Source organism: Melanotaenia boesemani, chromosome 1 (genome assembly GCF_017639745.1).
Source record: "Melanotaenia boesemani isolate fMelBoe1 chromosome 1, fMelBoe1.pri, whole genome shotgun sequence".
Lineage (NCBI taxonomy): Eukaryota > Metazoa > Chordata > Actinopteri > Atheriniformes > Melanotaeniidae > Melanotaenia > Melanotaenia boesemani.
Genome location: NC_055682.1, coordinates 18,246,711 through 18,264,024, shown reverse-complemented (window position 1 = coordinate 18,264,024; position 17,314 = coordinate 18,246,711). Strand labels below are relative to the sequence as shown.

The 17,314-nt window shown below is 37.3% G+C and overlaps 1 protein-coding gene across 3 annotated transcripts in view; it reads right to left on the bottom strand.

Annotated features, from left to right (window-relative positions):
* The window catches only part of lgr4 (leucine-rich repeat containing G protein-coupled receptor 4), a 46,557-nt gene extending 31,831 nt beyond the window's left edge, over positions 1–14,726 (bottom strand). For all 3 annotated transcript variants that reach the window (XR_006009807.1, XR_006009806.1, XM_041981129.1), the window contains exons 1-2: positions 13,970–14,726; positions 5,285–5,356 (exon numbers count right to left, since the gene is read on the bottom strand). Coding sequence is in view for 1 of the 3 variants with exons in the window: in XM_041981129.1 (XP_041837063.1) it covers positions 5,285–5,356; positions 13,970–14,151 (254 nt within the window). In the remaining 2 variants the exon portion in view is untranslated. The remainder of the gene's footprint in view (positions 1–5,284; positions 5,357–13,969) is intronic.
* Between the last annotated feature and the right edge of the window lie 2,588 nt (positions 14,727–17,314).

Genomic DNA, 17,314 nt, shown 5'->3' with positions numbered 1-17,314 from the left:
TAGATTTTAAACACCAAATTAATGCAGAGCCAAATCAGCAGAGTCATAACTAGAGAACGAGTTGTAACATGCACATAAATGCCTCAAAATTCCAGATGACACGAGTCTTGCCTCTAGCTCTTGAGTCACTTCAGTTCACTTCTAGCAGATAGTGACCAATTTGGTTAATTCACTATGACCAACTCCTCACACAACCAGAACACACAGCCCAGAACTTGCAGCTACTGCTGTAAGTAGAGAAAAACAGTAATCATGGTTTGATAACCTTCGGGTTTACAATATAAGCTCTCTCTCCTCTTACATTTTAAAGGTTTAGCATGTTGTTCTGGGGTTAAAATAATTTCACTGAAGACTAATAAAATCCTCTACTTTTGTAACTTCCACATTTTTACATTCCTCATCAATTTAAGAAAAGCAGAAAAAAACAAATAATGAAATAAGACCGACACAAAAATAGTGTACAGAAACAAATAGACACAGCATAATTTACAAAATAAAGACCTAATTTGGATATTAAATATTGTTATATTTTACTTTCAATATAGGAAAGAATATTTCAGCTAAATCCAAATTAGTGCCCCCTACCCCACAACAGCTTATCACATGTGTAATGCACACCTTTTGTAATATTCTTAGTCCAGATAGCTGAGATGATGAGCCTTTTATTTCAGTTCCTTTTGACAGTCAGAATGTTTAAATAATTATGTTACTAACAGCCAAAGTAATTGATAAGGAAGGAGCCACTTCAGACTCCTCTAGTTGAAGCTAAATATTTCAATATACATACTGCATGGCATTAAAAAAATGCACAAATGTAGTATGCACTGGAATGAAACCATGCCGGTTGTACCATGAGTAAAAGATTAACAGCTGTGTTGGGAAGGAACATACTGATAAAACTCAAACGCACCATGCTGTCTACAAAAGGGCTTTGTGTTGGACAAGTTAAAGTGTAATTACAGTAAAATTAGGTTACATGGACTGCTAATTTTAGATTAAATTTAATAGTCTGCAATTTAAGCAATTTACCTTGATATGCAGTGTCCATGTTGGGCTTAAATCAGCAACTATAGAGTAGTTTGTTGTTCCACACTGCCAACAATGAAATCTTTAGATTTTGCTCAGATCCATACTTAGCCTGGCCTCTTCTCCAAGACAACAGCTGACTTTTTCCTTTATTTTTTCTTATTCTTATATTTTTTGTAAAAAAATATTATCATTTAAAGAAAATCTAATATAATTTACAGTGAACTATCACAGACTACTTAAGTTTCAAGTTTAAGTTTTCACCATCGATTTGTATAATTAAAAACAACTTGCAAATGCCAGCCCACAATCAGTCGCCCTAATAACAATAAGTCAACACTAAAATGTGTCATGCACTGTCATATTTAAATAGTGACATTTACTATTCAGGTACTTGCAGCAGCTGACCTTCATGCAGAAGTTAAAGGCATGCAACAATAGGAAAATGGTAAGTAGCACTTATATATGGAATGCACAAAAACTCTGATACTCTGACTTGTTACTTTTGCTGTGATAAGCAGGATTTAGCCACCAGTCAGATATATAAAATCGCAACATTTTATGCAAATAATCACAAATAAAAATTTTAAGTTGCCCAGCACCTTCATATATACATATATATATACACACACACACATATATATATATACATATACAGTCATGGACAAAATTGTTGGTACCCTTGGGTTAATGAAAGAAAAACTCAGAATGGTCACAGAAATAACTTGAATCTGACAAAAGTAATAATAAATAAAAATTCTATGAAATTTAACCAATGAAAATCAGGCACTGCTTTTCAACCATGTTTCAACAGAATTATTTAAAAAAATAAACTCATGAAACAGGCCTGGACAAAAATGATGGTACCCTTAACTTAATATTTTGTTGCACAACCTTTTGAGGCAATCACTGCAATCAAACAATTCCTGTAACTGTCAGTGAGACTTCTGCACCTCTCAGCAGGTATTTTGGTCCACTCCTCATAAGCAAACTGCTCCAGTTGTCTCAGGTTTGAAGGAAGCCTTTTCCAGACGGCATGTTTCAGCTCCTCCCAAAGATGCTCAATAGGATTTAGGTCAGGGCTCATAGAAGGCCACTTTAGAATAGTCCAATGTTTCGTTCTTAGCCATTCTTGGGTGATTTTAGCTGTGTTTTGGGTCATTGTCCTGTTGCAAGACCCATAACCTGCGACTGAGACCAAGCTTTCTGACACTGGCCAGCACATTTCTCTCTAGAATCTCTTGATAGTCTTGAGATTTCATTGTACCGGCACAGATTCAAGACACCCTGTGCCAGATGCAGCAAAGCAGCCCCAGAACAGAACAGAGCCTCCTCCATGTTTCACAGTAGGGACAGTGTTCTTTTCTTCATATGCTTCATTTTTCCATCTGTAAACATAGAGCTGATGAGCCTTGGCAAAAAGTTCCATTTTTGTCTCATCTGTCCATAGGACATTCTCCCAGAAGCTTTGTGGCTTGTCAACATGTAGTTTGGCTTTTTTATGATTTGTTTTCAACAATGGTGTCCTCCTTGGTCGTCTCCCATTAAGTCCACTTTGGCTCAAACGACGACGGATGGTGCGATCTGACACTGATGTTCCTTGAGCTTGAAGTTCACCTTTATTCTCTTTAAAAGTTTTTCTGGGCTCTTTTGTTACCGTTCGTATTATCCGTCTGTTTGATTTGTCATCAGTTTTCCTCCTGCGGCCACGTCCAGGGAGGTTGGCTACAGTCCCATGAATCTTAAATTTCTGAATAATATGTACAACTGTAGTCACAGGAACATCAAGCTGCTTGGAGATGGTCTTATGGCCTTTACCTTTAACATGCTTGTCTATAATTTTCTTTCTAATCTCCTGAGACAACTCTTTCCTTTGCTTCCTCTGGTCCATATTGAGTGTGGTACACACCATGTCACCAAACAGCACAGTGACTACCTGTAGCTTATATATAGGCCCATTGACTGGTTACAAGACTGTAGACACCTGTGATGCTAATTAGTGGACACACCTTGGATTAACACGTCCCTTTGGTCACATTATTTTCAGTCTTTTGTAGGGGTACCATCATTTTTGTCCAGGCCTGTTTCATGAGTTTATTTTTTTAAATAATTCTGTTGAAACATGGTTGAAAAGCAATGTCTGACTTTCATTGGTTAAATTTCATAGAATTTTTATTTATTATTACTTTTGTGAGATTCAAGTTATTTCTGTGACCATTGTGATATTTTCTTTCATTAACCGAAGGGTACCAACAATTTTGTCCATGACTGTACATATATATATATATATATATATATATATATATATATATATATATATATATATATATATATATATATATATATATAAATAAAGGGATGCATGCAATAGCTTTAAGTTTAAGGTTGTTGCTATGAAGAAAAATAAATAAATAAAAAATTAAAATAGTCAATTAAAATTTGAAAATTGGGTTTGATTTGAAAAAAATCAGATTTTTTTTTAGGACAAAGCTCCTAGCTCTACCAGTATTATTGTACACTATATGATGTTGCACACCTCTACTTTCCAGGCATCTAACTAGAGTAAGACTTTTCATTCTAGTAAAGAAAATTTATTTTGAATCCGCCCCCAAAAACAAAAACAGTCTTGACTTACCGTAAAAAAAGAACAATGTTCTTCTTAAGATGTATGTATTTTATATCACATTATGATTAGGCTTCGGGTGTCACAGTAATAGAGATGGCTCAAGTCAAATAAAATAATGCAGCTGAAGTGGGAATAGAGACAAAGTCCCTAATTTGAGTCCATATCTCTGCATAGTTACATCCAAATAACATGGACAAAGAAATTATCACAATTATTTGTATTATAAATTATTGTGCTAAAATTTCATAATTGAGACAGCATTACATTTTACATTATAACACTATGCCACCCTACACATTTATAAATCACATTTTTGTCCATTTCGTCAACAAGTGGGCTGGGGAAGCCAAACATTAAACCACTGACCTTCTGACTGGCAGAAGACCAATACCACAGAAACAAATTTCAGAGCATGTGGTACTAAATTACTTTAAAACAAAACAACATGGAACGCATCAACAACATTTGACTTTAGTTCATCTGTGTCAGCCAAGTGATGATCCATCAATCACAGGTTACTCTCAGGAATATAAACAAACTGCAAAAAGAGAGAGAATACCTCTGTCATCACGTCTGTTAAGCTTTTGGCAAGTAAGGAAAACAGTGGAGATTGCGTGACTAAGAAGGAAGAATATGTCTCCTAGTATGAGGATGGCCTTCTCTCTATTTGTTCGCCTTCCTTGATCGCTTTCTTACTCTCCCTGTTTTTGCCCTCAGGGCCCATGCTTTGGTTCACTAACACTGCTGCAGCCCTAGAGCAAAAAAGTCATTCACTGAAGTTCACCAAGACAAGCTTTCTGATTAACTTCCAGAAAAAAGGTTAAACAAACACATAAAAAAGTAAACTAAGGTTTGTGTCAATCAAAATACCTTTCTGCAAAAGCAGACATCTTAAAAACAGTCCATCAGTTTAAATGATTTAAGACAAGACAGAAGTTGCAGAGACTGGTTGGAGTCCCCCCTGCCTCAGTCTTGTTGCCATGGTAACCATTGTTTTGCCCTCTTCCTTCCTGCTTTGCATTCCTCTACACAATGCGTTGAAAACTGAATTGCCTTTCAACAAAGCAGATTGGAGTAGTGTAAGGAAAAAGAACAGGGTGAAGACTCGGCGGGTTGAAAGATACCCAAGAACTGAAAAAAGTATGGCAACAAAAGCCAAGCGGAGCTGGAACTGCTGGACTATGTTCACTCACTCGTCATTTTGTATTCTAAGGGTTGAATGTTACCTGATATCAGGTAGACTGATTTTATCTTTAACACGCAGCAGCACCAAGCCAGACAGCTGAGTGTTCAAAGAGCGAAGCCACAGTTCATACATGCACTGTTTCTACCCTTGTAATCTCTGTAAAGCTTAAATCCCCATCGGATGTCACACGATTGTTGCTTCAGTGTATGCTGTCTTACCACACCTTTCTAATTGAGCTTTACGGCATCTTTTATAACAGCTCTTGCTCAATTCCCTAATGTTGAGTGATTTGTTACCTCATGCTTATTTTTGTTCATCTGAGAAGGAGGGCATGTAATGTACAGCAGAAACTCAAACATCCAGGTGTATATCATAAAGAATGGGCCACATGTTAACACAGTACAGAGTCAATGCATCCCCAACGTAAAAAAGGGGCATGTACTCACAGTTCTTCCAGATAGGGAAAGTTCTTGAATACATATGCAGGAAGCTCTGTGATGTTGTTCATGCTCAGGTCACTGTGGAAAGATCAAGAGGGAAGAATGCGTTATTAGTACTTTCACACCTTTTTACAGTAAGGGATCACTTTTGTAGTAATCTGTTTAATAATCAAATTTGATACTTTTCCATCTCAAATTTCCTTTAATTTTTTTAGCATTTTACTTGTTAATAACTTCAGACTTTTTATACCCATTTATGTCCTTATGACTTTTACCCTGGTTCTGTAAAAAAAATAAATAAAAAAAAAATCTTTATTTTTAAAGAAATCTTTAAAATACAAATTCCTCAAATGGAAACCATCTCTACATAAGGCCCTATACTTTCTGTCTATTTCAAGAGGACATGCAATCAAGCTATTTATATTTGCATATGTTTTTTGGTTTGTTTTATTGTTTTTTTTATAGCAGATTTATGTCTTTGTGGTCTTGAGTCGAAAAACTCATCGGGAAAGGGCCATGGAAAAAAACTTCTATTTAGCCCCAGGGATCTTCATTTTTCAAATCAACAAGTAAAGATAGACATGTAGCAGCATGAAAAATATGCACACAAGACTTGAATTGCTTCCTCACCAAGCCTTATTCAAGTATATGTGTTTACATTACTATAATGACCATTTTTACAAAAAACAAAACATCATGGCAGTTAGAACAGGCATCATAAAAATGAGAGGACTAAAGACAAATTCAATGTATGCAAGGAGGGCAAACTCAGGTCTGGATCTCTACTCTTGATTAGCATTTCACTAACTTGCTTCAAAGAAAAAAAGGCCCCTAGATGCCACATCTAAAGAGATGGCAGAATGAAGACTTGCGGTGGTATAAAAAAAAAAAACAAAAACAAAAACATGCAGGATTCATAAATGAAGAAATCCCCTACACCCCTCCTTGCTTTTTCATTCCCCAACTGGCGATCTTGAATTTCACTGCCATATCTTTCGAACCCTGTGTATGGGCCCCTGAATCCTACAAGGATCATATTGCCCTTCCCTCTGAGGCCCAAATACACACACACACACACACACACACACACACACACACAAACACACACACACAGAAGCTTTAAAAAGTGGACCCTGACAAAACCCTCATCATCCCGATGACCTATGTCCCATCTCCATTTACCTGGTTATCCAATTACCACACAGACTACACAGCCCACATATTTTTCATCAGCATCAAACCACTCCTCCCGGGAGATATATATATATTTATATATATGGTGTTCTGGTTGTTTTTTCCTTTGCTAGCCTAATAACGCCTCTGGTGGTTTTTCTGCAACCATTGCTGTTGTTCTGCAGCAACAAAAAAAAAAGCAGAAGAAGAATGAAGACAGCAGCTCTGGAAAGTGCATGAGTTTTTAAAGAAAGGCTATGCGAGTGTTTAGGGTGTGTTGTGCTGGTCTAAACTACATGCAAGGCTGAGGAGTGATGGAGGTCTGAATGACTATCACACTTCCTTCCCTCCCTCTGTGTCTGGCTGCTTTACTCATCAAGGTCCTGGCCTGACCCTGCTAAGATAGATTGAAGAGGACACTAAAAATGCAGCTGTGATAAATGGTGACAAGACTAAATGCTTTCACAAACAGGTATCTGTAAATTCCTATCCCATGTGCCATTTGGCTTTATTTGAGCAGAGAAGAAGCAGACAATTTTGGAAGAGCACAAGACATGCTGATTGAAATAAAAAAAAATCAGTTGTTAAAGACTGATTAAAACATAGAAATAAGCAGGTGAGGAATTGTTTTTTGTTCCTCTAACTGTCTGATAAACTTAATAAACTTAAATGTGACATATCTATACCCGATTACTACAAGCTAAGACTGTTGAAACAACCTTAAGAATCAAATATGTTGGGAGATTCACAAGGTAGTTAAAAACAGGATCTGAGATTAAACTGGGGTCCAGAAACAAGATAAAAGCCTCAGTTTCCCAGACTTATTATATTCTTCTTAAAGCTAGCACCCTTACTAAACATTATGAACCAGGGGAAGTCTTTGAGGTCATAAACTAAAGACTACAGTTCACTGGTTCCCAGAGGTCTGACCAGATGGATAAGCAGTACAGCATTTCACAGATCAACCGTGCATGACAAAGCAGCCAAAACCAGCGTAGTTCTGGTGGATAATGCTCCTGTGGTCTAACTGTAGAAAAGTAAGTCCAGCATTTGAATGAAAGCAAATCCAATAAAGTAAAATCCCATATTCAATCAAATAGTCCTGTTATAGGAAAACTTTTACCATTGTTTCATCACCTTTCCTATTAATTCTATTATCAAGTATTTGGCTGAAACAACCACAGACCTCCTGGGAGAAGATGCTGCCTTGATGGCAGAAAATATCTCCCCAAAATTACAATATATCCCTCTGCATCAATGGCACCTTCACACGTATGCAGGTAATCCATGCACCCCCATACCATGGCAGATGCTGACTTTTGCAACTTTCTTTGGATTTTTATCATCTGTGACAGGAATTGGGCGATTAATCGATAAAATCAATAAAGAGAATTTTCTGTTTCTGACAATTTATTTTTATGAAAATCTGGATTTTTTTTCCCTCTCTTTTATATGCACCACAAACGCTCTCACTGGGCTTCCATGTTTAGCAGTGGACTCAGCCCTCCCTCCATTTTTCTGAAAGCATTAACAGATATACAGTGACGTGAGGCATCACTCATGCCTGCAGTTTAGCTGCTCATATAACTGCAGTGAGAAATGCTGCTCTCTTTGCGATGCAGAAGACAACATCAGCCCACAAACTCTCATTAAGAGACGACCAACATCAGGGGAATTATTTCTGCTGTAGATCCCGTATGATAAGGATCCAGAAGGAAAGAGATCACGGATGTAGTTGTGTTGCATATCTCTATGCAAGATATGAAATTGTTTATATGGTGGAAAAATTATGACGTTATTTGCTTCTGCTGTCATTTATTCATATAAATAAGTAAATAAAACCCATTTTGCATGCAAAAGCTTTACGTTTAATATTGTTTGTAATAAGTTTAAAATATTTTTTAAAGAAAGAAAATAGGAAAAAAATGTAATAAAATCGAAAATCTGATTTGGTTTGAAAAAAAATCTTAGATTTTATTTTTTGGCCGTATCGCCCAGCAGAATCTGTGACTCACTGAACCAAATGTTAAGTTTTCTTAAAAGCATCTGAAATATAAATTTTAATGATTAGATTTGTCCAGGTGTCCTTGGTCTTTCATAACATATGGCTTACTCTTTGTGTAATAAAGTTTCAGATTACATTTCTGGATCCAATAGTGCAGTGTTTCCCAACCTGGGGTCCAGGACCCCTTTGGGTTCCTCCAAAGAGCACAAGGGGTCCCTGAGGCTTTGAACATTAGAGCTATTGTGATTAATGTCCACAATTTGTCCCTACACTAATGAATAAAAATAAGGCTTTATGTTGCTCATTTAACTATGGCTTTATCAAAGGACATGACTCAACCAGAATACATTATTTATGGTGACAATCTCACTTTTGAAAACCAAGCATGGTTTCAGCACAGGGTTGAGCACGGGGTCCATGGCATTTTAGTATATGCATGAAGGGGGTCTCCAAGGAAAAAAGGTTGGGAACCACTGCAGTAGTGGACTGTGCTGAGTGACAGTGGTTTTGGAAAAGTACTCCCTAACCCTTACAGCAATGTGCGCTATTGTAAGGCACAGGGGTCTAACACAGGATAAAGCAAGAGCATCAATACAAAAGGAAATACAACACAATTATCATACAAACCCAAAATTATACTAGAAAATAAACTTTTATTCATTATTAGCAAATTCATTAAGCTTTGAAGCCTTTTGATTGTGATTTTCTCTCTGAGAACTGTGATCCACTATAATATGGGATGTTGTGGCTGACTAAACCATTGAAGTAGTACTAGCTAATAGTGTCTGTTTGATGCTTTATATTATTTTGTTATAAGCCTCATCTCTTACAATGTTACATTATGTAGTTATGTACTTAGTATTCACAATAATGTATGTTAATTAATAGAAATCAGTGGATTATGAAGCATGACTAACTGATAACCATGAACTAATAACCACAAACCAAGAGCAAAAGGATAGAAAAGCTGTGCCACAAATTACTGCATACAAGTACTCTATGAGCACATCCTTCAGAATCAATGTGGCCACACACACATTGCAAAAGTAATGCCAATGGAAGGGATCAATGTATGCAAACACAGAACAAGTTGACGAATTACATTAGTTATCTAAGACAATACAAAATATTGGGGGTGGGACTTCAACGTGTTAATTACGATTGATTAATTTAAAAAAAATAGTGAGTTAAAAACACATTTAATTCCAGTTTGCATTCCAAATAATGCAAATGTTTCTCAGTGAGCAATTTCCTGTTACATCGATTATACTGAATCACACGTCAGAGCTCGGTTAATAAAGTGTTGCCAACTTATTGACTTTTGAGCTATATTTAGCAAGTGTTCAGACCCCTCTAGTGAGTCTTTTTCCAAAAAATGACTAGCGACAAATCTAGCAACTTTTTTGTGTTATTCAAGACTTTTGGAGACTGGCATGAAAGCATGTATAGTTGACTCTTCTCAATGTGCAGCAGATGCTGCTGCAGGTCCCTCCCATGTCCAAAAGCAATCACAGAACCTCGTCATCACGCGGCAGTCGTTCTAGCCTCAGCTGCAGTCGAAGCAGGAGGTGTTCAGTTGCCGCTGGCTGATCCCGACCACGCTCAGTCAGATTTTATTCCTTTTATGCATGAATTATTAAGAAATAGTGCTACATGTTTTTACATACTATATTTTACTTCTTTTGACATATGTAGTAACACTTTTTATTTCTTAATCATATTTTAATTAAAAATACTGTGACATGTTGTCAACTCTTAAGGCACATTGATGCGCGACGCAGAAGACGGATATGCACACGGACGAACGCTTTTTTTCCTGTTTCCTGTGTCGGTTATGTGCGTAATTTGGTCTGTTTTCAGGAAGCTTAGCTATCCGTCGTTTGAACCAGAAAACAGAGCAATACCACCAGAAATTGCAGGAGCATTGCTGAGCAGAATAGCTGACATGCAACCAGTGAAAGAAACAAACCAGAGAATAAGAAGAGGAACAGGAACAAAAGAAAAAGCAGAAGAATGAAGACGAGGACAACAACTGTCAAAAATTGCAAGAGTTTTTGAAGAAAGGCTTTCCAGATGTCAAGGGTGTGTTGGAAACAACTTTCCAGCAATGCATTTAGCAATGCAAAAAGGCGCTTCAACTTAGAAAGGTGCTGGTATTACAGGGTTTTAGGAAACAAAACATACATTTTCACAAAACAGCCTTCCACTGGTACTCTACGGTAGGGGCCAGTTTACATCAAAGGGTTTAGCAATCGGTTGTAAAAAAAAATAAACATGTCTAAAAATTTGGCTTCTTATTTTTTACAAAAAAATTGAATTGTGTATTATATAGACTATTTATGATGGAAACTTTTACTCAGAAACCAGCTAGGACTCACACTTAAATCTAAAAACTAAATCCCAAATCTTCATGGCAGAAACTGGGTGCTTGTAGACAGGTTTAAGATACAGAAGACAAGGTTAAGGATTGAGAGAGAAGGAGGTAAAGAACATTAATATTCTCCCTTCCACAGCTCATCCTGTTTTGCAGAGGGAACCACTGACTAGCTCTTTCACCTCTACTGACCAAGAACAAAAGTATCATTCAGTTAAAATGGATTGAGAGCACCAATGGTAAAGCCTGCAAGTTCCACCAGCAGAGAGCAAGACCCCTGAACCCACCCCTCAGTTTTCCCTAAATCTTAGAGTCATTCATACTATGAAAGGACCAAACATAACTGAAATGTAGCTACAATAACATCATGTTCCCTTTAAGTACACAAGAAAAAAAACAAACCTATGCAGAAAACAGGCACAAGTAAACTACATATTCTCAAATGGATCATTTGCTTTGTTACTGGTTGAGTGGCCTCCTCATGTCTCATCTGCTTTTTTGTGACTTGGATGTTGCCATTACAGATCCCACAACTCAAGCCACAGCAGGCTGCAGGTAAGAGACCAGGCCAACACTGTCAAATGATTTATTATAAAAATAATGTGTGCTCTTCTATTAGCAACTTTTTCCTACAAATGGACAGCAGATAAAAACAACAAAAGATTCTCTCTTGCAGTGAGGTAATTTCTTTGCATTTGAGCACTAAATCCACTGTTGTAAAGGTGTGTTTGTTTCTTTCAATTCACACACCCTCTTTCCTACAGCTGCCACTGACAAGTTTCTATTTTTTCAGCATCACTCTGCCACCAAACTAATTCAAATAAAACAACAACTACAAACAAATTGCAAGTATTGTAGAGGGAAAAAAACCTTCTATGTGAGTTTTTTCTTTAAGACATCAGCATACCATTGTGGGGGCATTAGCCCTCAGAGAAGGAGCCCTTGCAGCTGCAAAGTCTCACTAATCATCATGATCCCTAACCCCACTGCTCCACACACAAAGGACAGAGGGAGTGGGAGAGGACAACTAAAGTTCAAGAGACAAGGAGAACAAATGAAAGTTGGACAGATAGAGTGACAAACAACTTTTCACATACTTTAAAACTCAAGAATTCACTGAACTGTTAGTGCTTAAAACCTGTCATAGAGCATTTAGATTACAATGTGCAGTACAGAACGTTAGAATAGAAGAGTACACACACCTTTTTTTCCCCCTTCCATTTTGGCTTAACACTAGCAGAGAGGCAAGACGGGCTATGATATCATTTTGTGAAAACAGACTTTTTGTTGTGATTGAGATATCTGCCTATAATATGAGGTGTTTTTTCCTTAAGCAAAAAGCGTGCTTCGAGTTTCAGATATACGCAATTAGCCCTGTGTGACATGTTTCCACTTACTCTGTTTAGTTTACCTCACACATGCTTGACAATGTTGATTTCAAGTGGCACACGATTGGTTCTGGTGTAACGAGGCCCAAGCCAAGATTCTTAAATTGCAGCAAAACAACACAGAAGTTTCCACAAACAAGAACAAATCTCTACATTTTCTATAAGTCAAATTCAGGCGCTTTAATCAAGTGACATATTTGAAACATATGTGTACTTAGGTAAACTTAAAGACATAATTTGTTCTATTTGTTTTTTGAGTAAGCCCAGTCAAGGGGTGGTTACTTTGGTTTGTGATTAACTCAGAGGTTGTGAAACAAACAGTTGCTTCACAGGGCAATCAACTGTATCTGTAACACTCTATAAAGACGCAGCCTACCTGGCATCCATTTACCCCCCTCCGCCCCACCTTCGTAAACTGAGTACCTTGCGATGAAGCAGAGTTTGACTGTTAAACCTTTAAGGAGAATGTGATAACGATACAAACAGACTCAGAATTTCTGTGCACAAAACACAAAGTACTGCGAACAAGGCACTGTTGGCTAGTGGCCACAAGTCACTCACCCAAATCTAGCTCTATTTGTGACCTCAGTGCTTGTTACATTGCTCTGTGATTCAGTCACATAATGTTTCCAACCCCAATATTGGAAAGTTATCTTTGTACATGTTATCAAGCAGCACATTGTTTCTTGATATCTTTCTGAAATCTCAGAAATGTCCTCTGGTTGCCTATAATAAGTCTTTATTTGTCAGGAGGTAACCAACCATTTAAATAACACCATGTCCTGCATAGACCAATGTTACATTTTGCACAGAGGACTTACCATATCATTCTTTAAAAAAAAATAAAATAAAAAATGATACGTAACAGAATACATGGACTAAGTGGATTTAAAGGCTGATTTAGCTTCTTAAAAATAGATATCTTTTGAGTTCACTCCTGCCTGATACAAGTAACAACAACACTGTCAGTAAATAGATGGGGTGTTGAGGTCATATACCATAAATCAGAAAAGGAATCATTAATAGAGTTGCAAAGGTTTGTCAATTAGCAAAACATTTGTTTGGACTTTATAGTTAGTTCCTCTACCAAAGAAATAAATATTTCTTTATTCATTCCACAAACTCAGAAGTGGTGTATTTTGACTTCTTCTTAAATATAATTGCAAAATTTAAATATTTTGAACTGTAAAATGTTGCTAGGCGAAAACAGGCTCTTTTTAAAAAAATAACAGCAATGATTTGGAAACTTTTTTTCACTTTTATGACTCATTAAATGTCTTGTAATCTGTTATACCAAAAAAATAAAATAAAAAGGGGGGTAGATCTGCAACTCTGGACCCATAGTCTTTACGTTTAGAAATGCTTACCGATATCTGCTACCAGCCATAAACATGCTTATAATATATTATATATGATTTGATGTTGTTTTTGGTTACTAAAACTTTTTGTTGTTGATGATGTTGTTTTGCTGAGCAAAATGGCTGGTAACAAGTTGCCAATCTTAACTATGCTGTGAAAACATATTAGAGCTATGACACACTAAATACTAATCCGAAGCCACTTCCTAACATCATGCATTTCTTCAGTGGAGCTACTTGAAGAAAGTTTACCCAGTGATGATCAATGCCCATCATTCACTTGCTAGCAAGCACAAAAACATCCCATACCCCTGACCTCACGCTGAGGTGTTTAGAAGTGCACAAACGTGCTTTAGGTGGTTGATTGCACTATGGATGACATGTATTACTTACAGGTAGTAAGTGAAAGCACCGAGCCCAGTTGGGACGGTGGTTAGTCCTCTCCCGGAGCAGTCTGCACCCCAGTCTTCATCGCAGTTGCATGAGGGCGAACATACGGCCGTCGACTGCCCTTGACCGCAGGCACTGAGACGAAGAAAGCACCACAAACACATCCAAAACAAATCCACACGCATTTTCTCCTCGTCGCTTCAGGTGAAAGCGGTGGGGGGAAAAAAGGCCTTTGTTTGTGGTTTGTTCTACTCCGGACGTCGACTTCTCAAGCAGTTGATCGGTTGAGGCATGAAGAGATGAAGCCTGACCGACGCTTTGTAGAACAAATTTTAACGTCCGAACACTTCATACATTCACGAGCCAGAAGAAAAAAATGCGCACGCGAATGTTTAGCTAGCTTAAAAACCACACGCCGCCTGTGAGGACGAGCAAGCAACCTTGCCGAGAAGCATTTCTCAACACCGTTTGTCGTATTAGTCCATGGAAATAAAGTGGCAGTGTTGGCGACAGGGGCGCCAGCCTACCTTGCGTTCTTTTACGTTTTCGTTGTCCCAATAAATAACGCACAAAACAAAATGAAACGGAGCGGTACCTGGTAATGCGTAGCCAAAAAAAAAAAAAAAAGGCTGGTCCTGTGGAACTGAGGTCCTCAACTAAACATGCCGGACGGTAATTTGCGTCCTGGTTTGTTTTCTTGCAGGAGAGCACCGTCAGTTTTCAGCCATTCCTTACGTCCCCCACCTCCCCTCAACTCCTGAACATCAACAGCGTGCTTGTAGCTCGAAAGGCACCCTACCGGACAACCTGCAGCAGCACTGGGCCCCCGGCCTGTGCAACACTGAGCCCTGAACCCTGCAGACTGCCCACCAGTGCACACTTTCCAACCACGAGTTACAACACACTCAGGTAAAACATTTCACACATATCTGGAGGGCTTTTGTGACTACAGAGTCTGTCTTTGCATGCAAGGCTGTGCATTTCAGCAGCTACAAACTGGTATTTTTTTTTTCTTTAAAAGAGAACATGCCACTCTTTATATACATGTTTTTTTATTAATTGTTTCAGCTAGTTTGTGGTTAATTGACCTACACATTAAAAAATCAAATGTGTGTGTGTGTGTGTGTGTGTGTGTGTGTATATATATATATATATATATATATATATATATATATATATATATATGTATATAATTTTTTTATATTTCAGATGCCTATACACATACAAGTCTTTCCCCATTCTGTAATCCCTTTCGGTTTATACAACTTTACATTATGTTCAGGCAACTCTGAAACAAATTTTTTAGTGGAAGACTTACATTCTGAGTGAAATTACATCACAAAAAAGCCACTTTTAGCAGTAAGTCCATATTGCTTTGTGTGACTCCTTGAAATGACCATTACAATGTATCAATATGCAAGAGGATTTAGCTCAAATTAACCTTATTATATCTGTTACATAAAAAGTCTATCAAATAACAGTACAATAGATGCAATGGAATATCAACTACAAAGATTCCCTTTTCTATGTTAATTCTCTGTAAGGCAAGAAACATGTATGGTTCCTTCAAATATAAAAACCTTGTTTAAAGTACAACTTTCTTTATTCGCAGGACTCCAGTCTGCTAGAATGGCAGTTGTTTTCCTCACTAATCTGTTGGGATGGACTAGGTGGAGACTTGACAAAGGAGATTCACAATGTACAGAGTTCAGTGGGGATTACATTAAGTATGCAAAATGATTCAAGTTTCTGAACATGCCATATTTGGTAGTAGGAACTGACAAAATACTGAAATATAAAAAGGTTGTGGCATGTTATAGAATAATGGTGCATACAGATTTGTCCTGCGTAATAGTTGAATGTTTACAGAGGTGTTCCTTACATAAGAAAAGATTTATCAAGAAACTTAAGAAAAGTCTACCTTAAACTAGTACCAAGAATGCAGGAACTAACAGCTCCTGCCTCCAGTGGATTACATATTGTTGTTTTTAGGGTTACCTTTTACCTCGCTGTCTGTTTAACCTGCAGCACAAGGGAAAGCACAATGATGAAGATTTAATGACCTTTGAGCAAGAAAACAACATAACGTTAACATCTCCTGCTCAACTGTCCAGACTACTGCAGCAGGTTTAAGATTTTTCCCAGATGTGTTTTGTTTTTTCTGTGCTTGTGTGTGTGTGTGTACTATTGAAATATGGGACATTTTACCATTAGTATACTGTGAAGAGCTAATTAGTAAAGCCAGACGTTCCAAATATGGAATAATAAACCTAAGTTTCACAGTATTTATAAGCAAACATGCAGTTGGTCCATAGACGGGACCAACTAATAAGTTGCAAGATTAACATTCATATTGTATAAATGTTTACTACTGGACAAAAATCAGCAATTTCTCAACATATTAGAACATGTATATTGTAAATTATTTAATAGATACGGTCCAGTATTTGTTCTACATAGGATTATAGTGTGTGGATTGTACAATCTGCTATCAAAGAACCAGACTTAATGTAGTCTTTTAAGGCAGTCATGTGTAATAGTTCTCCAGGCTTTCTGAAAGTCTTTCAAAGTTTTGGGGGAAGAAGAACTTGCTGATAATAAGTGGCAACAGGTCTTATTTAGTGATGAATCCTCTCCAGAGCGTGGGCCTCAGCATTACTGAAGGACTGTGGTCATCTTAACAGATAACAGAACAAAAGTCAGCCAACATCCAAAGAAGAGCGTTTTAATGTCTTTCAAGAAGACTTATCCTTGTAGACTAAACAAAGAAATTATAAGAAAAAAAAGGTAGCTTGAAATTGGAAGAACTCTGTTTTTGCCTTACATATTCCCATTTATGTTTCCACATCTTTCTAAATCCCTGCATTTATTTTTCCTTTTTTTGTAATATATAAGAAGATGAGGGCTGACCCAAAACCCTTGCAAAGCACTTAAACATAAGGTATACAACCAAAGCAAGTGTACCTTGTGAAACATCATCCATTCATATATCATCCATTTTTCTATACTGCGGGGAAGGCGAGAAGCAGGGTCACCAGTCTATCACAGGACCAACTCAGAGAGGCAAGCAACCATGTGAAACATCAACAAAGTCAAATGATTCAAAATTTGATCACAGTGAAGTATTTACTTCTGATTTCAGCCTTTAGCCATTTACACCTTTTAACTACACTGTATTGATACTATATAAAGGATACCTGTGCTGCACAAATTTAAGGAGATATCTTCTGTCATGATTCTGCTGATCTTTGCTGGAGAAGTTGTGTCAGTGTGCTTACTGTCAAGAATAGTTCGGAAAAAAGCTCCTCTCCTTCTCACCTAACTTCACTAATATACTACACACCTAGT